Here is a 25,928-nt window from a genome sequence, read left to right on the forward strand (position 1 = left end):
CAGAATCTGAAAGTGACATAAGTACCCTCACAGGAGAGTGAGCTAGTGTGGGATATCATAGTCCAAACAGGGAGAACTAAACATCCATCTAATAAGGACAGTTGCCTAGATAGGGTGTCAGAGTTAAAGCAGTTTAAGAAGAGACAGACAACCTGGTGTAAGATATCAGAGCACTGGAGCAGGATAAGAAGGCTTTTCATGCAGGGGCCCCCTAATAGAGTCAGACCCCAAGCAGGATGAGGTGGGGAACAACTTAGAAGAGGGTAGAAACCATGCATAGGGTATCAAAACCCAAGATAAAGAAGGTAAGAATACAGAAGGACCAGCCTAGCATGGTTTTTCAAAACCCAAATTGGATAAGGCATCTTGATAGGAAGGGCAAAGAAGTGTAGAGTATCAGAGCCCACTAAAGGTAAGGAGGCCATCCATGGGGAAGGAATTAATCGAAAAATAACCATTAAGAATAATGGGATTGGGGCTGGGGGTGTGGTTCAGAGGCAAAGCACTTGCCTAGCATGTGAGGCACTGGATTTAATTCTCAGCACCGCATATAATAAATGAACAAAATAAAGGTCTGTCAACATCTTAAAAAAAAAAGAACACTAAAAAAGAAGAATGAAAACAGGCTTATTGCTGCTGGAAAAGAAAGTAACAAATATTCAAAGGGAGAAAACTAGAATAAATTTTACAATATTGATTGAAATTAGATGTGAAGGCACACTTTTCCACATCCAGAAAGAAAAATACAAAGAGATGTAAACATATATATGTCCACATATACAACATATGCTCTCTCATTCTGTCCACTGAATAGGCCTAGGAGCAAAAATATCATGATAGAAATAAGCACACCTAGCATCCAGATTTGGGCCTTTAAACTAGATTCTCCATTAAAAGGAATCAGGGTTCCTTAGAGAAATGGCAGATATCAGAGCTAAGGAAAAAGAGAAACAGAACATCTTGTGCCAGAAAGCAAAGAAGTATCTAAAGAATGATGAGGACAGATGAAAAGAACACAAGAGTCCCTTCAAACTGACTCCTACTGATCAAAGCTGGAACAAACTGAATACTATAATTTATTCAAATAATAATTCAAACAATTCAGTAAGTCTTGATTTAAAAAGAAAACGATGAGTCCAAAAATCAAATAAACAAATAAAATGAAAGTTTAATGAAGAATTGAGCATTTACATAATTTCAAAGCACTTTTCCCAAAAAAAACAGTTATTAATTACAAAGGAGTAAATAAAGAATGACTTTTCCATAGAAAGCATGGCATACACTGCCTTAACCAAGGGATCATAGCATTAATGGGACAAATTGAAATTGTATATTATCTGATACAAGAAGAAATCGAAGTTTCAGAAAACTGAAAGTACAGCTTTAACGATATTCCTGCCAAAGATGTGTACCTTAAATCTAATGACAATGAAACAAACTCAAAATTTGGGCTTGTAATCTTCAAAGATCAAGATCATAAAAGTTAAGGGAAGACTAAGAACTGTCAATGACTAAGGGAAACAAAAGAGACATAAATGCAATTTGAAATTGAACTGAATTCTTTGGCTCAAAGAATGTTACTGAAGAGTAGGGGTTGTGGCTCAGTGGTACAGCGCTTGCCTAGCATGTATGAGGTACTTGGTTCGATTCTCAGCACCATATTTAAATAAATAAAGTCCATTGACAATTAAAAAAAATTTTTTTTTAATTTTTTTTAAAGAATACAACTGGCAAATCTCTGAGAAGTAGATGGCAGTACTATGTCCTCATTTTGATGATTGTATTGTGGTTATACAGGAGAATATCTTGAAACTCACCCATTATTTGAGGGTGAGGTCAAGAATGTATTCTCAAGCAGAGGGAAAGTTCTTTGTAGCATAATTAACTTTTCTAGAAGATATGTAAATGTCTTTAAAGCTTGCTAAAAACAAAAAAAATATTTGAGTTTAATTAGACATAAGGTGACAGTCTAGGATGACTTTCAGGTATTTGACACAAGCAAGGAATGGTTTAGGATTAGCTTCTCAGTTTTTTTTTGTTGTTGTTGTTGTTGTTGTTGTTGTTTCCCTTTTCTAGGAGTAGCCAGTAACCTAGAATTCAATTTGAAGTGCCTGAGAGGCATCCAGGATCAGCTGACAGAGCAATGGATCCAGGTCTAGCAATTAAGGAGTGTAGGCCAAAGATATAGGCTGAGCAACTGTCAATGTGTAAGTGATAGAAGCCAACAGACAACTAAGATCACACTAAGAGAGTTTATACTCTACCACATCCCATAAACAACTTGAGATCACTTTAAAAACTACAAATAAGAATAAAAAAATACACATGCAAACCAAGAAAGTAAGGACAAAAGGAAAATAAAAGAAGGAAAAACAACATTAGGGATAATAGCATATAAAAATACACACAAAAATAATAGCATACTAGAAAAGTCACCTGTAGCTTACAAAACTAGGAGGCAAATATGGCCCTAAGGTTCTAGAGAGCCACCCAAGGAGAATATATATGGCAGTGGGATTTTTTCCCCCTTTTGGCACTAGGGATTGAAGCCAGGGATGCTTAACCACTGAGCCACATCTTCAGCTCTTTTTATTTTTTATTTTGAAATAGGTTCTCACTAAGTTTCTGAGGCTGGCTTTGAACTTACGATCCTCCTGCCTCAGCCTCCAGAGTTGCTGGGATTACAGTGGAGCATCTAAACATTGCACCTGAATAACCATCTACCATATACGATGTGCTCCTTGGCTAGCATTTACTAATAGTAAAACCTGACATTTTCTATATGAAACAAACCAAGGCTATGCTATTTTCCATATTCTATCAAAATAGGTATATATTTAAATTACTTAAATGAAACCGGTCTGTTGTTTTCTTTGTCATTAAAACATAAATCTGGCTGGGTACAGTGGCACATGCCTATAATCCCAGCAGCTTGGGAGGCTGAGGTGAGAGGATCAAGAGTTCAAAGCCAGCCTCAGCAAAAGTGAGGTACTAAGCAACTCAGTGAGACCCTGCCTCTAAATAAAGAAATACAAAATAGGGCCAGGAATATGGCTCAGTGGTTGAGTGCCTCTAAGTTCAATACCTGGCACCCAAAAAAAAAAAAAAAAATCACAAACCTGTATCTATGACAATTTTCTCTTCACTTATAGGACCTGTAGTAAATTTTGAATCTCAGCAATAATAACATCTGCATAGTGTTTATAGTTTAAAAAGCATTTTTTTTACATTATTTCATTCAGTCCTCACACCATCTAGTGTCACAAGAAAGACAAGTATAGACCAATTTTACAGATTAGCAAATAGGCTCAGGGAGGTTAAATTACTTATGCAAATTATACAGATATTAAGTAGGATTCAGAGAGAAAATTCAGTTTCCAGGCTCCGCCGTTCACTCATTCATTTATTCATCTATTTATTCAAATTTTTATTGAGAACATCTCAGAAAACACTGTCCCTTCTGTATTGTTGCTGTGAAGATTAAAGAACACAGATATGCTTACAAAGTACAAAGCTACACAAATGTTAGCAATATTCAAAGCATCATCATTGGGGCTGGGGCTGTAGCTCAGTGGTAAAGTGCTTGCCTCGCATGTGGAAGGCACTGGATTCAATCCTCAGCACCACATAAAAATAAATAGATACGGTGTGTTCATCTACAACTAAAAAATATATTTTAAAAAAAGCATTATCATTGCATTTCCCATGTCAAAAATATTAACTCCTTTTATATTTTTTCAAATATGATATGGAAATAGAAAATATGCATGAAATTTGGTTGGAACACATTGGAAAATGCACATTTAGGAGGAGGTCAGGTGGCTAGGGTGAAGTTGAGTAGTAGGAGATGGATCATGAAGACCTTATTCACCCTGCAGATGAACTTAACTTTAGCTTGGGGAAATACAGGACAATGGAAAGCAGTAGGGAGGGGAATGATGTGGTCTCTACTGTATTTTTTTAAAATAGCTCAAGTAACAACATGAAATATGGTTGTGAAGGAAAGCAAAAAGGCCAGATAGGAGGCTATGATAGCCACCAAGGAAAGAGAAACACACCTGAGCTATGTAAGAGTGGCCCCTTAACTTTATGCTCATTTTAATCTGAAGCTTTATCTTGCCTCTGATCTCTGTAGACCTTGGGGAAACTGAGGTAGTCCAATAAGCCCTCAGAATGAATTTTAAACAACCCATACAATACTGTAAGGACAAGTGAAAAACCAAATCAGTATCCTCCCTGGGACTTTGTTTCCACAATGGAGTTACAAAGTATAATTACTATTCTTATTAATCTACAGGGAGCCTACTTTAAAGTCATTAGTTCATTGTTTCTTTTTAATCTGAATGACTCCCTGTAATTAAAGTTTTTATCAGTTACAGAATTCTCCATAGTGAGACAGAACAGCTGACTTCACATGCATTATGCTTTAAGCAAAAACTAACACTCATTAACAAGATTACCTGTTGTGATTAAATAAATACAAACTGTTTGCAAAGTTTGTAAATGAGCACAACAGCATAAAAGTAAAACTTATCACTTAGCACAAACCTTATTTTCTTAACTCTTCTGGTCCATGGAGGAGAAGAGCAAGCTCTCGTTTTGCACATCTCCCATTTCCCCAGTGCATTGCCTAATAAACATTTATACTTCATGTTCTGCCACTTTAGTTTACTTGATTGTATCTGCTAATAATGCCTAAGCATGTGGAACCAAACAGGAGTGCATGAAAGCAAGACTGCATCCTCTGCTTTACAGTGCTCTACCCCACACTTAAGAGTTTCTAATAAATGGGGTCATAATAGTTGTACATATTATGAAATCTCAAGATGGCTCTTTTGTGGAAAACATTAATTACATTTACAAAAAGCTCTTAAATCTTTAGTTAAAGGCTACAATTAATTTATGGAGCCATGAAAAGTCTACAAAGGGTATCAGTTATGATGCTAGGAAAAGGGAAAGAGTTTCATCTGGCCTTAAACTGCAAAGTTCACGTCTAATTTGACTGTTAAGAGTCAGACCACAGACTCTCTACTAGACTTGGAAGGGATACTAAAGGTATTCTAGTCCTAAGCCTACTCCATGCTTTCAAGGTAAAAATCCCATGTGAGATCCTGACCAATGCCTATGCTGTCTATTCTGCCACCTCCTTATTTAAAAAATATTCTCCTTCAAATATTCAAGTTTCAATTTGGCAGTTAATTTCAATCTGCAGTTAAAAGGCACTAGCTGTCAGTCAGATCTCTCACCCAGTTCCCTCCTGAAAAGAAAAACTGACAGATCACAGGAGCTTTCTTTTGTAAACCAATTCTGGAACTTTCATGCTTCTTATTTGTTAGGTTAAAGGTTAAATTGCTGACCTGTGCCCTCCTGCTTAGCGGCCTTCCCCTTTTTCTGTAAAGCTTTATTTTGGGGCTGTATTTACATGGATTAGTCCCTTTTCACGCTAAGAAGGAATCTGTTCACAGCCAAAGCCTTAGTTCTGGTTGTACAAAAAGCAGCCACAATTATTCACCATCAGACAATGACCATATTGTGGATTTACAAAAAACCCACCCCAGCCATGGAAAGATCTGTTCTTGCTGCACAAAACAATAGAAGAAAAATCTTATCAAGCATTCAAGAGAAAGCAAACAAAGCAAGCCCACTGTGAACTTGATGAAGATGTCAAGCTCCTTTAAAATATATATATATAAATCAACAAAGAGGGGTTTTCTTGTAAAGTCTTGGGAGTGAGACCTTTTCTACTCTGAGTTTCCCTTTCTGGTTAAACACAGTCAGAAGCAGCAGACATTGACAACCAAGACCAGCAAATGCTGCCATTTTCTAAGCACACTCACAAACACTTTTAAATACACGGGGCCAGAAGACTCTCCTCTCCAAATACGCCCAGTGCAAATGCCAGGCAAAGCATTTTCAAGCTAGTATCACACTACACAAGCTCTTTTAGCCAAATCAAAATTCTTGTCCCATCCTCTAAGGAGCAAACATAGGTTACCTCCCCAAGCCCTAACTTATTAATACATAATAAATTTTTTTCTTTAATTTAAAAGGCCATTGGGCTTAATTAAACCATAGCCCCAACAAGTTTTCTTCATCTGACACCCATGAAGTATTATTCACACCCTGTCTATTTTGGAGTGGGTCTGAATGTCAATCCCTAGCCATAGAAACAAACTTTACCAAGAACATTTTATGTTTATAAGGTGAGGATTTCACAATTGCTGCAAAAGCAAAGTCCAGCCTTGGGTCTAGGCCATGACTGTCCAGTAAAACATAAGAACAAAAACAAAGAATTCCTCCCATCAACAAATCTTTACGTAGATGATTTCTATTCTCTTTAATCTAATATGACTTAAATCCTCCATCAGCAGAAATGTTCCTCAAATCATATAAAAAAGTAAATGAGCAATAGAAGCTGGCATTAAAATCAATAAGAATATCTAAAGTTTTAACTTTTTAAAATAGTACTTTAATCATCATAGAGCAAACTACTAATTAATACAAGCTGTTAATACATTTTTTTGCTCCCAAATAATGGCTCACGTCAAGATTTCTTACAAATTTTGAATTAAAAAAAGACTTTTCATCTGTAATATATCTTATGTTTGACATAACCCTTCTCAGCCTTCTGTCCCTATACCTTTCTCTACATACACACGCCACCACCACCACCACCAAAAAAGATTTGGTCACAAAAGTCCACAAAATAGTAACATTAATCTTATTTCAAAAAAAAAAAAGGCTGAATTTGCATGTATAATAATAGGGAGCTGGCTGATTTAATTATAAAACTTTGATGCAGCCTCAAAAACGGATGAAAATGTTTTATGATAAATATTAAGGTCTTACTTTTTCTCATTTAAACTGTACACCAACTACAACTATGTCAAATGAGAATATTCAAAACTCTGAATATTTGAAACTCAGAACTGTGATAGAAGTTACTGTATTCTCTCTTTTCAAACTTTCTGCAATATTTCGTGTTTCTGTAGCATTTTCAGTGTAGTAGTAAATTGTGTGAAAATGAGACAATTCTGGCCAATGGTCCTTTACAAGACAATACTAATACAACAATTACAGAAAATATGCCTGTGTACAGCCAAGGTTCTATGTCCCAGAAGTTGGCTTATTTTGAATTACAAAACTTATGATCCCCCAAGAAAATTAAGATGGCACTACAAGGACCAGAACACAAAGTAGGAAGTACTTAAACTCCACACCAACTTCTAGGAGGAATGAGATTAGGGCACAAGCTACACTCAGAGTCAATTCAAATGTAAATGCTCTGCTTCCTCTCAAACAAAGATAAACTCCCTCAGAGTTAATAGTTTCTCCCTAAGAGATTCATCTCTCTTTTCAACTTAGAGGTATGTTTTGGAGAAAAGGAAGAAACACATGGTGGGGCTTAGAGCAAAACCTTTTAAATTCTTTGTCATAAAAGCTGCAGAGTAAACTACATTTCCTTTACTAATCCTTCGAACACTTGTTAAACTCAAGTGTGCTGACAACTTTGCCACTGCAATCACATTTTGGTTTCTAACAAGTTAAAAAAAAATACTTTGGTTGTACTAAATTGTATTACCATCTTCCTTGAACACCAAGTGAGAATTTATACTGCCTTCACAAACTGTTGAAAGAGGCGGTCCCTAGGGAGAAATAACTTTTGGCACATTGCATGCAAAGCTAAAGTTACAAAAGCAGGCTAAAATATCTCTTTTACCACACATATATTTTTCTTTCTTTCTCTCCCTCTCTTTCTAAATATTGGCATAGGAACTGTCTCAGAAGACCCTGATTTTTAAGTTCACAGTCTGGAAAAGTTTTTAAATTTGTATTTGGGTTTTTTTACATAAACAAAAAAGTAGCTGTTCCATGTCATTGAAAATATATTAATAAAATTCCATGTTGCCTCAGGAAAATTAAAAAAAAAAAAGCCTTACCAAGTGTTTCAAAGCCTCTATAGTCTTCTATATTATGAAAAATAATATAGCTGTCTTTCTGTGTCAAGAGGTTGAAAGAGTGGGAACCAATGATTTGATGTGACAGGAAAAGAAAGAAAACTAACTAAGCACTGTTAATTATTTTATAGTTACTATTTTATTTAAATCTTACAGCAACCCTAAAATATAAGCACTGTCAAACTCTGCAAATAAGAAACTCAACAAAAAAATACATATATGAATAATTCCTTAAGGTCAGAAGGCTACTAGCTGCAGAATCATAACTCAGATCCAAGTCTCTTCCCATTACACCCTAGTCTGCTTCTGCTAGAGGAGTGGGCAGGGAAACTGCTTTTAGTGATACAAATTCCCATGATGCCAGACCACCAGGCAGTTTCCCAGGGGTGGCAGAAAAAGCCTAAAATGCAAAAAGTATGGGCTGCTGCTGAGGCCTGGGGTAAATGCCTCATTGTACTCTGAGAAGTCTGATGGACACTTACTAAATGGAGAGGAAAAGGCATCCCTCGCCTGGTGAGACAAATGTGAACCCGCCTTCCTTTAAACCTTTCATCCTGAGCACATCTGCTCATAGAAAAGGCAGAATAGCATCTTCCAGAAAAATCACTGGAGAGAAAATGGCAACAGAATTCATGCCTCTAACATAAATGCTCTCCCCCTAGAGGTACCCACAGATTTCCATTAAAAAAGAGAATAGCACAAATCAAACAGCCATTTAACCCACTGGAAATGAGATATTTATCATCAGCAAAACTGCAAAGAATTATCAAAACATCAAGGTTTTCTGCATTAAGCTAGAATGACGTCGATTCATTCATTAATCCAACATGTATTAAGTGTACCAATCACTGTTCTAAGTGCTAGGAACACATCAATGAATCAAATCAAGCTCTCTGCCCTAGTGGAACTGACATTCTTAAGGAGCAAGATCACACCCTCAAGCTCATAAGAAACTGACTCAAAATAATATTTATTAATAAAAACAGAAATCAATATTCTCCATGGCTTTGCAAATGGCTTTTCCTTCCATGAGTATGTCCTCCCCTATCTCCATTACCTATCAACAGTAAGTTTGTTATAAACACTGTTAAATGGAGAAGTGTAACATTTTTAAAAATCTTTCAAAACAAAAAGGAAACACATAACCATGGTCAACTCTACCAATTTTCTACTTAAAATGGATCTAGACCCAAGCTTTGATCCCACAGCATATCCGGAAATGCCTAAATAAAACCTGGATCTACTCAATCTCCATTCAGCAAACACAAGAGAAACTAGCCAGTGTGTTCCAGGGTCCTCCAGGGATTATGAACTTTTTAAAAGCCTAAACTGGACTTGCTGGGGCTGTTGAAGGCAAAAACAAAACTTAGTAAAGCTTCCCAAAGGTCCTAGTCCTTAAGTGCCTTAGGACTGGTCCCAATGCCCTACTTCTACCAAGTGTGCAGAATCAGACAGTCCACCACAGGAGAAGGTGGCACTTCCTCAATTCAGGGTGCTGATGATTCTGTTCTAGTTTAAAGGATCAAAACAATTTCAACTTAATCCACTGGTAATCCCAGCTATTCAGGAAGCCAAGGCAGAATTGTAAATTCAAGGCCAATCTGGCAACTTATTGAGATCCTGTATCAAAATAAAATAAAAAGGGGCTGGGGCTGTGGTTCATTGGTAAGTGCTTGCCTAGCATGCTCAAGGCCCTGGATTCAATCCTCAGTATCTTTAAAAGAAAAAAAAAACAGGGGCTGGGATTGTAGCTCAGTGGTAGCGCACTTGTCTTGCATGCGTGAGGCACTGGGTTCAATCCTCAGCACCACATAAAAATAAATAAATAAATAAATACAAAGATATTTGAAAAAGAAAATGTTAAAAAAAAAAAAACAACTAAATGAAACTCTTTTTTTCTTTAAAAGACAAGAGCTATTGTGACATGTCCTCTGATTATTTTTAAGTATTTTTTTCTGACTTAATTCTCATAATACTATGAGATATTATTATCGTTATCATCTTCCCCATTATACTGTTTAGGGAACTAAAAGAAATTAAGTAATTTTCCAAAAATCACACAGACTATGTCCTAAGAGAGCTGGAATTTGAACCTACACAATCTCACTCCAGACACCACACTGTCAATTAGATTTTACTAATTACATTGGGGCAGGGCTGTTTTTAAGGGGATAGATTTCTATTAACAAAAATATTTAGTAGGGGGCTGGGATTGTGGCTCAGCGGTAAAGCACTTGCCTAGCACGGGCGAGACCCGGGTTCGATCCTCAGCACCACATAAAAATAAAGGCATTGTGTTGTGTCCATCTACACCTAAAAAATGAATATTAAAAAAAAATATTTAGTAGGAAAAGAAAATAAATTTTCTACTTAGCTGATTTTCTACTTCATTTAGGGTTGTGATGAAAATACATTACTTTTCACTTCAGTCTGTAGAAAATCTTTCCCAAATACCTTCCTTGTGTTTTATTTTCATAAGTATAAGCCAATAACTAGTGGAAATTTTCTTTGATGTTCAAGAAGCAATTCCATCATTCTGAGTATCAGTGATCATTACTGTTGAGGAACGAAAATTGGACTAAATATATACTAACTACAGACCATATTCCAGAAATGGGCTATTTTAATAAATCTCTGATACTAGCTTATTCTCTTGGCATCTGGATCTTCTCACAAATAGACAATTTAAATAAAAACTCTAGTTACTGAGGGTTGATCACAGAGTTCTTATTAAAATGTAACTGTGACACATAAGTGCAAGAAAAAATATACAGGTTGATCATTTAAATTATTCACGTGCCAGAAGTATGTTTTTCTGAGAACAATTCAGAATTAATCCTACATTTCCTGAAAATAAAAAAAAAAACTCGTCAATTCAGACAGCTTTCTTTTCATATCTTTCATGTAATCATTACTATTATTCTAATATTTGAACCTTTTCAAAAAGGAATTTCAATAAATTCTATCTGATTTACTCTCTTAATGACATCACAATTATGAAGTTTTACTGTTTTGTTTTTGTTTGGAGCATAAATAATGCTTTTAACTTGAGGATGATCTTAAATTAAGTCACCACAAGAATGCTTTGTTTGTGCCAATTCCTGTGTTAGACATTTTAATACACATTATCTCTAATTTACAAAATAACCTACCAAGTAGATATAAGTCCCATTTACACAATGGGCAAACTAAAATTCAGTTTAAATAACTTTCCTAAAGTCAAACAATTAGTGAGTGGCTGAAGAAATCTGAACTTAAGTCTGTCTGATTTCCAAGCCTACAGATTTGTCTGTCATTACATTGTTTTTATTACAAATTATCCCTGAAGTCACTTAATGACATTGTTATAATCTAGATGCAATTAATCTGCATTTATTTTCTCTTCAAATACAGTTTCATGATAGCAGAAATGTCTAATGCCTAAGAACACATTAAAGGTTAAAAAAAAATTCTCTTTAAATCGAGCAACTTATTAAAGTCTCCTGCTGGGCAAAGCAAGCTCATGGTGATATCTTTCTTTTTCTAATGAAAGCCTTCAAGCAGACTGCATGTTTTCAATGTAACACAAAGAAGGAAATACAAAATGTGTTACGAAATAATACCAAAAGAAGTTCAAAAGCCAAAATACAACTTCCTAAAGGTTTTTTTTTTTTTAAGTCTTCTAAGCATTTAAAACTTGAGGCCTAGTTCCTATATTATAAAGCTAACACTCCATTCTCTACAGTGAAGTGCTGTGATAAACCTAAAAATGAATGTTCAAAGAATAGGTAATTAAAGAATTAAATGCATGATAATAAGTCATGAAGACTCCTGGGAAATCAGTTTTATATGACAGTTTTCAATGAAGTTGAAGATCTACATTTTTAAGCATTGAAACTTAATCATTTGAGCTGAAAATCTTTCCAAACTAGATTATATATCTCACTGCCTTTTTGGAAAGAATATTTTGAATATAACATTTTTTTGAAAGCTTCAAAAGGCATCTCTTAGCTGCCCAGCATCCATTCATTCTCCCTTTGTCTGGGAACAGCACCAGATTTTCCTCTGAGAAACTACTAGCCTGCCCCATTCTCTGGCCATTGAAACCAGGAGGAAATGACTCCCTCACTCTCCCCAGACACCTCAGAATTTGGTTCACAGATGTGCACATAACTCAGACAGGACCTATTAGAATCAGTACTTGGACCTATAAGACACTCTTTTGCCATTTGGGTAGTTAAAATGGTAGAATATAAGTTTGATTTGTTAGTAGCTATCTTTACCACTGTAATGGAAGCACTTGCCCAGAAATGAACTCAACACAGAAGACAGAGAACCCAGAGCTAAAGGCAAATCTGTGAAAACATGATTAGAAAACCTCGATCTGGCAAAACCGAAAACCAGTTTTACCACTGCACTTTTCAATATTGAGAACCAAAAAATTCTCTTTTATACTCAAGTCAGATTTGTAATGAAAAAATCCTGATCAATATCATGACTTAATGTCACCAACAAGATCAGCAACTATGCAGAGCAGTATAATACTGAAAAATCCTTGAGGCACAGGCTAAAGACTTTCTCATGAATAAAGGATTTCAGTTTTAATGCATGGACTCAGATACCTACTTAAGCTAGTTACTTCTACTTCCTATTTTTTAGCTATGTTAAATTGATAACACTTGCTGAATAACAGAGTTCTATGAGATACAAGCTCTTGCCTTAAAGAAAAATAACTTAAAATAACAACCCCCATTTATAAAGAATTCTTCATGTCTCATGCACTGTGCTTTTCTATTTAATCATGAAGTAGTGAGTGACCCCTCTTTACAGCTGAGAAAATTTGACTCTGAGATTGGCATTTGGAGGGAATTTATTTTAACGAACTTTAAAAGCACACACATAGCAATCCATTTAAAAAATTCAACACACTCACTGTTTGCGTAGATTTTAAAGCTTAGATCAATAAATTTCTGATCCACCTAGAAGGCCAAAGGCCTAATAATGTGAATCACAAATATAGTAAGAAGAGCCACTGTCATGAATAAACCAAGAATTCTAAGACTCCCCTATAATTTGTACCAAAATTGTACACTTTAGGAGCAAAAAAAAACTGCTTCAAAAAAAGTTAAGCATTAATTAATACACAGCTCAATTTCTGTTACTTCCTAAGAACAGCAATTCAAACTCATTCAATATAACCAATTTGGAGCAGCAACATAGTATAATAAAAAGCACAAGCTTCAAACAATGATACACAATTAATGTAAAATTCTCCATAAAGAAAGGCAAATGGAGACAGGTGCTGTTGTGCACACCTGTAATCCCAACAACTCGGGAGGCTGAGGCAGGAGTATTGCAAGTTCCAAGTCAGTCTCAGCAACTTAGCAAAGCCCTAAGCAACTAAATGAGACTCTGTCCTCTGTCTCAAAATAAAAAAAAATAAAAAGAGCTGGGGAAGTGGCTCAGTGGTAATGCGCATCTGGGTTCAATTCCCAGTACAAAAAAAAAAAAAAAAACTAAACAGGCAAATTGAGAAAGGCACAAAATGTTCTGTTTCTTCAGTTCAGTAGCAGGTACATGCATTTTCATTTGTTCTTTAAACTCCATACAAACATACAAACTATGTAATTTGTGCAATAGTTTTGTAAGTTTCTTAAAAGAATATACACAGAATAGAATTTAAATCCCAACTCCATCGATTAAACATCCCCTTATCTCTAAGCTTTATTTTCAGTACCTGAGCTGGGTTGAAGGTCAGTGGCAGAGTGCTATATATAGCATGCCAGAGGCCCTGGGTATGATCTCCAGCACCAAAAAAAGTAAATAAATAAATTATTCAATACTTGTGGGCCTATTATTTGCCAGATACTCCTCTGCGTACTGAAATATTCAGGTGTAAACAAAACAATTTCTACCCTCATGGAGCCCTATTTTTATATGTATGTAATTAGAATAATATTTTTTACTTAAGTAGTGGGCAAAAGTTTTATTATAATGAGTTCTCACTAGGCTCACCTCTAGTTTAAAGAAATAATCATTATTATGAGAATCTTGAGAAAATGAGACAGGCACATGTTAATTCTCAAAGCTACACCTCACATTTTAAAATCAGTTTTAAAAGTTCAGTGGGATGAAGTTCCATGCCTATATGCCAAACAAGACTTTTTCTAACTAGCCTGTCAAGTACTTGGGAAGAATTACAAAAATGGCTTAATATATCTTTTGAGTGAATGACAATTTGTTCCAACTATGCTACGAAGAATCAAGATCCATTTCACTGGAAAATTCAAGATAAGTAAAAAGAAAAGCTAAAGTAGTTTCATCAGAAAACTGTAAGAACACTTGTTTAGCTCATTTATAAAGCCATCTCTCCACTGATTTTCTATACGAGCCTGTTTTCTCTTCCCCCAAATTAACATTATTTGATTTTTCTAACCACTACACATATAGGTAATATCAGCCAGTAATTTTATGGAAGATGTCATAAGACTAAAATTAAAATGCTGGTTCTAAAACTTAGAGGTTTCCAACCTAGATAAGGTAGCCTTTCTGAGCCTCAGTTTCCTCAAACCTAAGACCCATTTTATTGAATTATCCAAGGTTGAAAAAGATAATATCAAGAAAAATGACTGAGACATACTAAGGACTCAATAAGTAAGCTCTTTCATTACTACTGTTCAAGCTTGTTATGACTCACTATCCTTAATATTATTGAAAAAGAAAATGATGATAAATTTAGTTGGTATCTCTCAAGAATATTTAAATCTGTAATAAAACTTAACTCTCTCTTAAAAAAAAAAAAAAAAAAAAAACCTTCATTCTCAAAAGAGTTTTGTATGTGTGAGCGCATGCATGGGCGCGAGCACAAACACTCACACACACACCCCGTACAACTTCAAAACAGACAGCATCGTTTAAGTTCATTTTTGTAAATGTCTAGTAATAGTGAATATCCTCTGTAACCATAAATTCAAGCAAAGTTCCTCGACCACAATTACAGTTTTCTAAAATGAAAGCTAAAATTCAAACTAACTGAGGCATATTCTCAACCATTAAGAGAGACTTTAAGCAAAGTTTTTTTTCTTAAGGCTAACACTCAGGTAAATGAACAACTCAGCTACCAAAACACCGAGGCTTATGCATTGCTTTCACAAAATCCTCACAAGTTTCTCAACTTGATTAACCCCTTCTTTTTAAAAAGTGGTCACTGGACTAATGCATTAAAAATGCTGTAAAGGGAGTGGACACAGATGGAAGCTGGTCTACTGAGCAGCCCTGAAGAACCTGATGCTGCCACTCTCCCAATGCTAACTTAGCGTCTGCCAGGAAGAGTGCCCATAGCAGGCTCAGAGATGCCAGCTACAATGAGCAACGGGTGTTGGAAATGCATTCCTGAGTTTCTGCATGGCCAGCAACATCTAATCATGGAAGCTTACAAGCTGATCTCTCTTGCAAGAGCACCCTCTTCTGAGACGTTTGGACAAACAGGCTGAATTCAGCCTTGGCAGCTTTCCAGGGTGAGGTGATCCCCTTGGTTTTCTGGAATCCTTAAGTAAAGGTGAGTTCTTAAGCAAATACACCAGCTTCAGTACAAAAATAAAATGTGGCAAAAAGACAGAATAAAAAATTAAGAACAAAGTAAATCAAAAATCTCAAAATGGGGCTGGGGACATAGCTCAGTCGGTAGAGTGCTTGCCTCAATCCCCAGCACCACCCAAAAAAAAAAAAAAAAAAAAAAAGGTGAGGAGCTGGGGTTGTGGCTCAGTGGTAGAGCGCTCGCCTAGCATGCATGAGGCACTGGGTTCAATCCTCAGCACCACATAAATGGCAAGTGTTATACACGAAGAAGTTCACTGGTACCATTTATGACAGAATCCTGGACGCAATCTAAAGACATAATCACACATAAATATAGCATATACATTTGATACAACAATTCATAGTAACTAAATGATCTTTACAAAACTATATTAATAATTTTAGGGTAAGCTAAAGACTAACTGAGGGAAGGAAAAAACACATAGCAATAATCCAGAAAAAAATGATATATATTTTTTCTAAACATAATATTCACACATACACAAAAGAAGACTGCAAACTGGGCACATTGGCACATGCCTGTAATCCTAGCAGCTCAGGAGCTGAGGCAAAGAAGAAGACTACAAGGGAATAAATACACCAAAACATTAACAGCAGGTATTACTGAGTGATAATTTCTCTCTTTATAATTTTTCAAAATTTTTAAAATTTGATGCATACTCAAGAACTAATCACTAAATAAGCTACTAAAAATTTGAGGAATAGAAAACAATAAACTAGCATAAGCTGCCAATATGTATTAAATACCCTAAGAAAAAATTTAGTATATATATTCTTAATTGCAATGGGAACATAACTTACCACAATATGAAAACAAAGTATAAAAATAAAAGTCCCACAGAAGTTTTCTGCTTTCTAACTTACCTTCTCACAGAGGGATTTAATGCCTTTAGGGAGATGCAAACAAATTTCAAAGAGAAGATTATGCCCAGACAGTAGTACTGTACAAGGTAAGGTTTATATCTAAGTTTGCTCAGATACTTTGGTACACATCAGAGATTCAGATTCAAGAAACAATATAGGCAGATTCTTCACAATCATCTAAAATGGCAAAAATAATACATTAAATAATATAGGAAAAAGGCAAACATAACAGTCTTGGTGGTGCATGCTTGTAATCCCAGTGACTCAGGAGGCAGAGGCAGGAGGATTCCAAGTTCAAGGCCAGCCTTATCGACTAAGGAAGAGCCTATCTCAAAATCAAAAAGGACTGGGGATGTAGCTCAGCAATATAGCACCCCTGGGTTCAATTCCGGGTAATAAAAAAAAAAAAAAAGTTAGTAAACACAAGAAGGTTATAGAAGTAGACAAAGGTGTCTAAAAATCAAATATTCAGTGACAGCTTAGTCAGTGGTAATAGCAACTAGGAAATTTTACAATTTCCAAAGAAAACAAGCAGTATCATAAGTTTGTCTATATAGCCAAATTTTGTTCATACAATCTTTGGAAGGTGTTAGGGGATCTTCCTATAATTTCGAAGACAGACCACATGTCTCTTCCATGGGAGTCATGAGACGTTTATCATAAAACAGAACCTGTGCGGGACAGTTTCATGTTTTCACTAGTGTACACATTAAAAATCATCAATGAAAAAAATAGCCATCTTTAAAGTTTAGTAATATTTTTCACCAGCCTTTCTCACATGTCATCTTTTTAATTTTAGATAATTTTGTAGATGTGATTTGATATACTTGATTACTCTGTAAACTATATTTTAAGTAGAAGCATAGCATACCTTAGTAATTAGGGTTTATTTAATTTCCCAATTTTTACAAATCATGGATGAGGAAAGAAATTCAGAGTTTAACTTTTCCAGATATTAATCACATAACAGAAAACTAAAATCCTTGGTAAGACCTAAATGTGAAAGGCAAAACTATTAAATCTCCTAGAAGAAAATATCTTTATATTGGGAGCACAGGAAAATATTAATTGTACTATATTAAAACCAAAATGTTTTGATCAAATATTCTAAAAACAGTAAAAACAAACCCTAGACTGGAAGAGGATATCTGTAACACATATAATTATATAATTAATATCCATATTATGCAATTTCTTATAAATCAAAGAGAAAAAAAGTAAAAAAAATAAAATTTTAAAAAGAAACTTGAACAGGTCACTTTATAAAAGAAGATAGAGGGCTGGGGATATAGCTCAGTTGGTAGAGTACTTGCCTTTCATGCACAAAGCCCTAGGTTCAAATCCCAGCACCACAAAAAAAAAAAAGAAGAAGGTAGATATCCAAGATATCAATAAGCATATGAAAAGGTACTTAGTCTCTTTAGTCATCAGGAAAATATGAATAAAAACAACAGGGAGATACTATTATACAACCATCAAGGTAGCAAAAATCAAATTGAACCATACCAAAGGCTGACAAAGTAGTAGAACAATAAGAATTATTAAGCACTGAAGACAGGAGTACAGACTAGCACAATCAGTTTTGAGTATCAGTTTAGCATGATCCAGTAATCAAGTATTATATATTCTACAGAAATGCCTGCTTACATGCGCCAGAATTTATGTGTAAGAAAGATCACAGCAGCCATTGCTTGGAATAGCCATGTTCCCAACAATAAAATGAATAATTTATGATATAATTTTATACTGTATTTACATACTGATGAAAAAATAAATGAATGCTGTTACATACAACAGAGAGGACCCTTACAAACATAATCAAGTAAAAACAGCAGCAAAACTGAGGAATTTTTTTTCTATAAAATTCAGAAATAGGTTTGATTATACTTTTTAGGAAGGTAAACTGATATAATGAAACTATTAAGAAAAACAAAGGAGGATTGGGGTTGTGGCTCAGCGGTAGAGTGCTCGCCTCACATGTGCGAGACCCTGGGTTCAATCCTCAGCACCACATAAAAATAAATAAGTGAAATAAAGGTATTATGTCCAACTACAACTAAAAAATAATAAATATTTTTAAAAAAAAGAAAAACAAAGGAATGGTTACCAGAAAAGTCCAGATAGTGGTAACCTCTGAGAAGGGGAGTGAGGAACATCTAGGGTGCTGGCCAAGCCCACCTCTAACATTTATAAGTCCTAGAAAGGGTACACAGGGAGACCCACAGACCACATATCTAATAATTTAAAAGTTACACAAGCTTACAAACTATTAAATAAGTTCTACCCTATCATGATAAATATACATTAATAACTTAAGGCCACAGTCAGCATTTGTGGATTCCCTAGGGGTCCACAAAGAAATGTGGTGGTGCCTGGAGCATGCCACAGCTCACTGCCATTGTCCCCTTCTGTATCCACCGCAGAAGGGACTTTGCACACAAGTGCAATCACCCCCACTGACAAATCTAAAGGTTTGCCCCATATTCTACTCCCCACCAACAGCAACCATTAGGCCTTGGAGTAAATATACCAGCAGCTCAGTCCATCCTCAGGGGGACAAACCCCCAGAGGAGAGATTTGTACAGGTTCTGAAAGCCAGCTCAGAACCATTCGGGCAAGAAATTCTGAAATCCTAGATACTCAAAGCAGGGTCCAGGATGAAAGAGTTCAGGCTCCAATTGAGCAAGTCCCATACAGAGGATCAGGCACTCCTTGTATCAGAAGATAAGTGCCCAACTAGGGCCCCCTAAAGCAATGGCTCCCTAAACAACAGGGCCAAGTCAAGGGTCCCTCCTGTCAGGATAGGTAACTCCACAGAACCATGCAACATTCTAACTTCTAACCCAGATAGTGGTAACATGGCCACTTACTTCATACTTGTTCTATTTTGTTTTGTTGTTTGTGATGCTGGGGATCAAACTCAAGGCCTTGCACATGTGAGGCAGGTACTCTACCACTGAGCTAACCCCTGACCCATGAACTATTCTTTTAAGTTTTTCTTTCAAAATACATTGTTAAAATCCTAAAGTTTAACCCAGAAAAGAGTTGCATATTAAAAAAAAAGGAGAAATTAGATGGCTAGGCTAAGGGGGTAGGATAAAGACTTTGTTTTATTCATTCTTTCATCTCATTTGTACCTTTCAAAATTTGTTTATATCCAAAAAGTCGTGGCTCAGTGATAGCACGCTTTCTTGCCTGGCACATGTGGGGCACTGGGTTGAATCCTCAGAATCACATAAAAATAAATAAGGTATTGTGTCCATCTATAACTAAAAGATTATTTTTTTAAAATTAATTTTTACTTTATATGCAAACAGAGATATGAAAAATTGTGGTTTATGTGTGTAATAAGAATCGTAATGCAAAAAAAAGTACATGTATAAAGGCATGAATTGGTATAAACATACTTTATATACAAAGATATGAAAAATTGTGCTCTATATGTGTAATAGTGTATACATTAAATGTGTAATAAGAATTGTAATGCATTCCACTGTTGTGTATTTAAAAAGATAAAATCAATTTAAAAAATTAAAAATTAAAAAATTAATTTGAATTTTCACAGGGAAATCCTAGAATATTGAAAGAAGAAAACATTAGTAACTGTAGAAATAAAACCTTTTATCTTTGAATTTATTTGTCAAATCATAGCCATCATGGAATAACTACTCTGTGAAGTTAGCTCATGCAGGAGTTGTTGCATATGAACACGTACCTGATAACACAGTACTTCCCTTCTAAACCCAATGAACAATAAGACACAAGTTAATAGGGATGTTTTACCTTCTGAGAATCAGAAATTTGTAATATGCTTCACAGCCTTCCTAAAATAACCCAGAAGACAGAATATAGTTTTTCAAATTTTCTATGAAAGAAAATTCTTTCATTTTAATATTAATATCACTGCAAGTAACAGGAATAGACACATATGCTATATTCGCTGACCCCAAGAGGTAACTTAGCAAAGAGAACTTGAAACAAAAATCTTGGCCATTCCACATAGTAGCTACACAAACTCAGTAAGTTATTTTACCTGAGATTCTATTTTCTCACAGTAATGATGAGAATGTCACTCAACTAACATTAAAGGTTGTAGTGTAAGGTTAACAATACAGATATCAAGCAAGTAAAGCAAAACAACAGGGACTCAATTAAAGACAGCTAAGTTTATTATTACAATCTAATTAAAATAACGAAATAGAAAATATGCCCAAAGTTGTAAAGCCAATTAAGGATATAACTACCATTAGAATCCTGATTACTGCAAATTTCCAATCTATGGTAAATTCATTCTCCCTAAGCACCAAATAATAAATGAGAGTGTTTGTGTGTATGAACCCAAAGCCCCTAACATTTGTCAAAATGCATCTCTCTCTCAGGAATCAAGAAAAAGAATACTAGATCGTAAGGTTACTTTTCTCACTAACCAAAAAAATTTTAGATCAAGAAGAGATATACACAGCCTGTTCAAGATTCCCTAAACTTATATAAGACCCTATTGTCCAGGATACATATCCAAATTAGACCAAAAGCTAAAACAGAGAAGGTGTTTCCTTCAAATAATTTCCAAACTTCTTTTTTACCATCAGCATTTGCTAAACTAAGTTCACTTTGTGCATCTCCTTTCAGTTTAATGGCAGAGAATTCTCTATTATATTGTACCCCATAATCTAATTCCAAGCCTTGCTCATTAGCAAGGTGACAACATTTCACATTAAATAGTTGACTTCCAGGCAACTGTGACAGATGCAAATGAAGATTCAATGATTACAATGAATAATGCCATACTTTAAGCCTGCTATCGCAGTGACTCCAATTCAGCATATTCACTGTGCTTTTATTCTCCATTCTTCCTAGGATAATGTGGGCATGAGAAAAAAGGGAAAGGCACTTACATAGACTTAAAGACAAATAACAGTTTATTCACATATTGTTCCATGTGCATGGCTATCTCATACAATAATGAAACACATCATATCATAATTGAACATGCAAAGTACCTGAAAGAGTGCCACCTGTCCGAGGATAGGCTACTTCCACATACACTTCAAATGTGGTCTCTGGGTTTTGTCTATAAAAGAAACAGATTGTGATTACTGACAAGAACTGAGGTGGCATGAGGCAAAACCTATGGGCTTAAAATCATTAGCATGCAACTAAATAGCCAATGAACTTTCTACAAACTACTCAACTTCTGGACCACAACCTTCCTAATCTACAAAATAAGAATCAGCTAACTAGAATTACCATAAAACTTTTGGAAAATAGCAAAAATTGTCTAGGCATAATGTCTGGCAAATAAAAAGTTAGCCATTACCATTATTTGACAGATGTCATATTTCCAACTTCCATAGCTGGATCTCCAAATCCATAAGTAGAATTTTGAAGAAACCCAGTAAAAAAATAGCCCATTCTGCTTTATTCCAAAATGTAACACTCATATGATAAAATAAACATGCTGTTTATAGCTTTTAAAGACTGAAACAAGATAATCAGTGCCCTACCTTATTAGACATTGTGAAAACAGGATGCTAATCTAAATTAAAGATACTGTTTCCACATAGTGACTTTCACTTGTACTGTCAATGGCAAGTGTATAAAAGTTCATTATTATTTTTTTACCTTTTATGTAATATATTCATACTAAGTATTTATTTAAAAGATCACAGCACTGGGGCTGAAGTGGTAGCTTAGCGGTAGAACACTTGCCTAGCACGTGCAAGGCATGGGTTAAACCCTCAGCACCAAATAAAAGTAAAAATAAAGGTATTGTGTCCAACTACAACTAAGAAAATATTTTTAAAAAGATCATAGCACTAATAGATTTAAGAGTTTAATAATTCTGGATGATAAAGAATATTATCGTTATATTATCTTCATATTTTCCCTTTAATATCAAAACTACAATAAAAAAGATTACTTTTAAGTTGAATGAAAATCACTTACCAGAAGAAAATATTCTTTCAAATGTCTATAACTAAATTCTATTTAAACCTGACAACAAAAGTCAGATAAGAAAAACTGAGTTGCCTAATAGTGTCTAAGGGTTAATTTAAATCACAGAAATACTTTGAATTTTTCCCAGTAAAGTCTAAAACTTTTCAAAATAATTACATCATTTATCTCATTTCATCTTCATCATAACCCTATGAGGAAGGTGTGTTGGCCATGACTTTCAACATGCAGGTGAGGAACCTGAGACAAAGAGAGTCTAAGTAACTGGTCTGTAGACCCACAGCTAATTAGAAACACAGCCAGCACCAGAACTCAGCTCCCAGCCCTCAAATTTCATGTTTCACTGACTAAGTGAACTCTCATCCTCCATCCTTTCACATCTCTTGCAGCCCATAGCATTTTACAATTCTAAATGGCAGCAACTTTTTCTTTCTTAGTAATATACAAAATAATAGTTAATCTTATAGGTAATCGTGTCTTAAAGTCAATAAAATATGATAATATTTCCTCTAATTCCTTAGAAATAGAAAGCAAAATGTGTTTTGTGAATCAAGAAGCTACTTATTTATCCTGTGGAGGATCATCATATTTTCACTGGAAAGAAACATGGACTTTTGCTTTAAACATGTGCCTAGAGGATAAAAAGAAATGACTGCTCTGAAATGCAAGGCACTTAAACATAACTTCTCAAATATAATATTTTTTAAATGAGACACTAAATCAGAATCTTACTTTTAAAAAAATAAAGTTTGAAGAAGGCCTTTAAAAAAAAAAGTCTTGCACACTTTTTTCCCTAAAAGAAGGTATAAAATGGCCTACAAAGTTTGCACCCTTTGATACATTTGTGGAAAATACCATATGGAAACATCCCATTCATTAAGAAGCTCTCAAGGTAGAGCATTTGATGAAAGAAAGGAGTATTCTAATGTCATCTTTCATAAATAATAGGTAGTTTAATCTGAAATCAGAATTCCCTAAAAATATAAACCTAAAAATATCTTTAAGACTATCTTGCAACTGATTGAATTTCATCTCAGAATTTCATTCCTCTGCATTTAGAAAATAGTTTTACATAGTAGTACATACCGGTAATCCCAGTTATCAGAAGGCTAAGGCAGGAGGACTGCAAATTCAAAGCCAGTCTTAGCAATTTAGTGAGGCCTAAGCAGCTTAATGAGACCCTGTCTCTCTGTCTCAAAATAAAAATTTTTTTAAAAAGTAGGAGATGTGACTCAGTGGTTAAGTGCTCCTGGGTTCAATCTCCAGTTTAAAAAAGAAGAAAGCAAGCAGTTTTTTAGATGTATTCCATGGGATCCTAGTATTCCATGGAGGGTCTTCAGACTGTCCCCAAAGCTTTTATCTAGACTTCCATTTTTTAAATGAAAATAATGAATAAAAGCACATGAAGGTGTTACATGCCAAATTTTACCAAACTGGGGCAGCAACACATTAACCTCTGTCACAAGGTGTTTTGTTTTGTAGAGAGACCTATGTGGAAAATGTCCTGTGTATACTCACGGGACGTCTGCTGCTTCTCCCTTTCTCTCTGTAACGCATTTCAATCAGACTTCTGAATCCACCACACCACTGAAACAACTTGTCAAGGTCACCAAAGACCCCCACATGGCTAAAACATGCTAAAAATCACAAAATCTCAGTGCTTGTCTTAGCTTCTCAGCTGTTCTGACACAGTTGATCAACTGGTCCTGCTCCTTAAAACACTTCCTTCCAAGACTTCACTCTGCTAGTACTCTTCCTTCCTCACCAGCTGCTACTTTGCTAATTCTCAAACATGTGAGCTTGCTGCTCTGGAACTTGATCAAGGACTCTATTACTCTGATTATCCCATTCAGTCTCATGGCTACAATTACTATCATATGCTGAAAAGCCCCAAAGTCATGTCTCCAACCTGACTTCCTCTCCGACTCCATATTTCCTTAGCCTATTCAACATCCCCTTCCGGACATCTAAGAAGCATTTCTAATTTAATAGATAAAACTTTTCTTCCTCAAACCTGCATCTCCTGAAGTCTACCAGTTACTGAAATCAACAAAACAATATTGTCTTAGACTCCTCTCTTTGCTATATATTCCAGAATCAACAAACCAAGTGGCAAATTCTGTTAATTCTACCTTCAGAATAACAGATTACTACCATCTCACCTGAAAACTACAATATTCCGCCTGGTCTGCCTCCTTGCACCCTTTCCCTTAGATTTATACCTCAACTTAGCAGCCAGTAATCCTTTTATTTTAAATTTCAGGTTATATCAGCCATCTGCTCAAAACTTCCCCAAAGCTTCCCATACGCTCAGTGTGAAGTCAAACTTCTAGTTCTAGAGATGGATAGTGGTGATGGTCACACAACAGTATGAATGTACTTAATACCATTGAACTATGCACTTAAAATGGTGAGTCAGAAATTCTCATTATTTGTATATTACCACAATAAAAATAAATGTGGGAAGGGGCTGGGGTTGTGGCTCAGTGGTAGGGCGCTCGCCTAGCATGTTCGAGGCCCTGGGTTCAATCCTCAGCACCACATAAAAATAAATAAGCAAAATAAAGGTATTGTGTCCAACTACAATTGAAAAATAAATATTAAAAAAATGTGGGAGGAAAAAAAAGTCCTTATAGGACCTGCAAGATTTAGCCTCTGCAAACCTGTCCAATGTTATTCCAGACCTCTCTCCCCTTGCCCAAAGAACTTCTTTCTGTTCCTCAAACAAACCACATTTATTCCTACCTTATAGCCAAAACTTTACACTGATCTCAACTTAAGCAGTCCTTTCCCATCATTCAAAACTCAGCTTATACTTGCCCTTCTCAGAAAGGCTTCTCTAATCATACTTTCACCTAATTTTAATTCTCCCTATTATATCTATCCCAACCTTGGTTATGGTCAGTCTTCCTCTTCTAAACGTAAGCAGTTGGAGAGCCTGGATCTTATCTTTCAGGCCAAGTGGTGTTTTCCTGGTAGCTGCCCAAACAAATATTGGAGGCAGGTGCAGTGGCATGCACCCATAATCCCAGTTACTCAGGAGTCTGAGGCAAGAAGATTGCAAGTTCAAGGTCAGTCTCAACAATTTAGAGAGGCACAGACTCAAAATAAAAAGGGCTAGGGATGTAGCTCAGTGGGCAAAGTACCCCTGGGTTCAATCCCTAATACTATAATAAACAAATACCGGGTAGAAGGAAGACAGATTTCTGTCCCTGCCTCCAGAGTTTCTGAAATAGGAACCAAAAGTGAGCATTTCTGCAACTACCCAGCTCATCCTGAAGCTATTGGACTGGCAAGCATACCTCAAGAACCACAGATCTAGTTAAATGGAATTCTTCCAAATAAGTTAGTACATATAACATAAAATATAGGTATACCTCAGCAATCTATCATTGCAACGGTGCTTTGCAATAAAAGATATATTTCAAAGAAAAAAGGCATTTTTAGAAATAATAAAGCCCATTCCTTTCTTCTACTGATCTCCATTGTTACTGTCTCACAGTAATGAGTAATAATAAGCCAAAGGTACTTACTCAGTTCAAATAGCTGTCAGAATTCTATTACAAGGAGACA

The 25,928-nt window shown here is 35.4% G+C and overlaps 1 protein-coding gene across 6 annotated transcripts in view; it reads right to left on the reverse strand.

Annotated features, from left to right (window-relative positions):
- Window positions 1-25,928, reverse strand: part of Dennd1a (DENN domain containing 1A) — a 523,854-nt gene that overhangs the window by 455,665 nt on the left and 42,261 nt on the right. For all 6 annotated transcript variants that reach the window (XM_026386221.2, XM_026386225.2, XM_026386220.2 and 3 more), the window contains exon 2: window positions 21,401-21,471. In XM_026386221.2, the coding sequence (XP_026242006.1) occupies window positions 21,401-21,471 (71 nt within the window). The remainder of the gene's footprint in view (window positions 1-21,400; window positions 21,472-25,928) is intronic.

Source organism: Urocitellus parryii, chromosome 4 (assembly GCF_045843805.1).
Source record: "Urocitellus parryii isolate mUroPar1 chromosome 4, mUroPar1.hap1, whole genome shotgun sequence".
Lineage (NCBI taxonomy): Eukaryota > Metazoa > Chordata > Mammalia > Rodentia > Sciuridae > Urocitellus > Urocitellus parryii.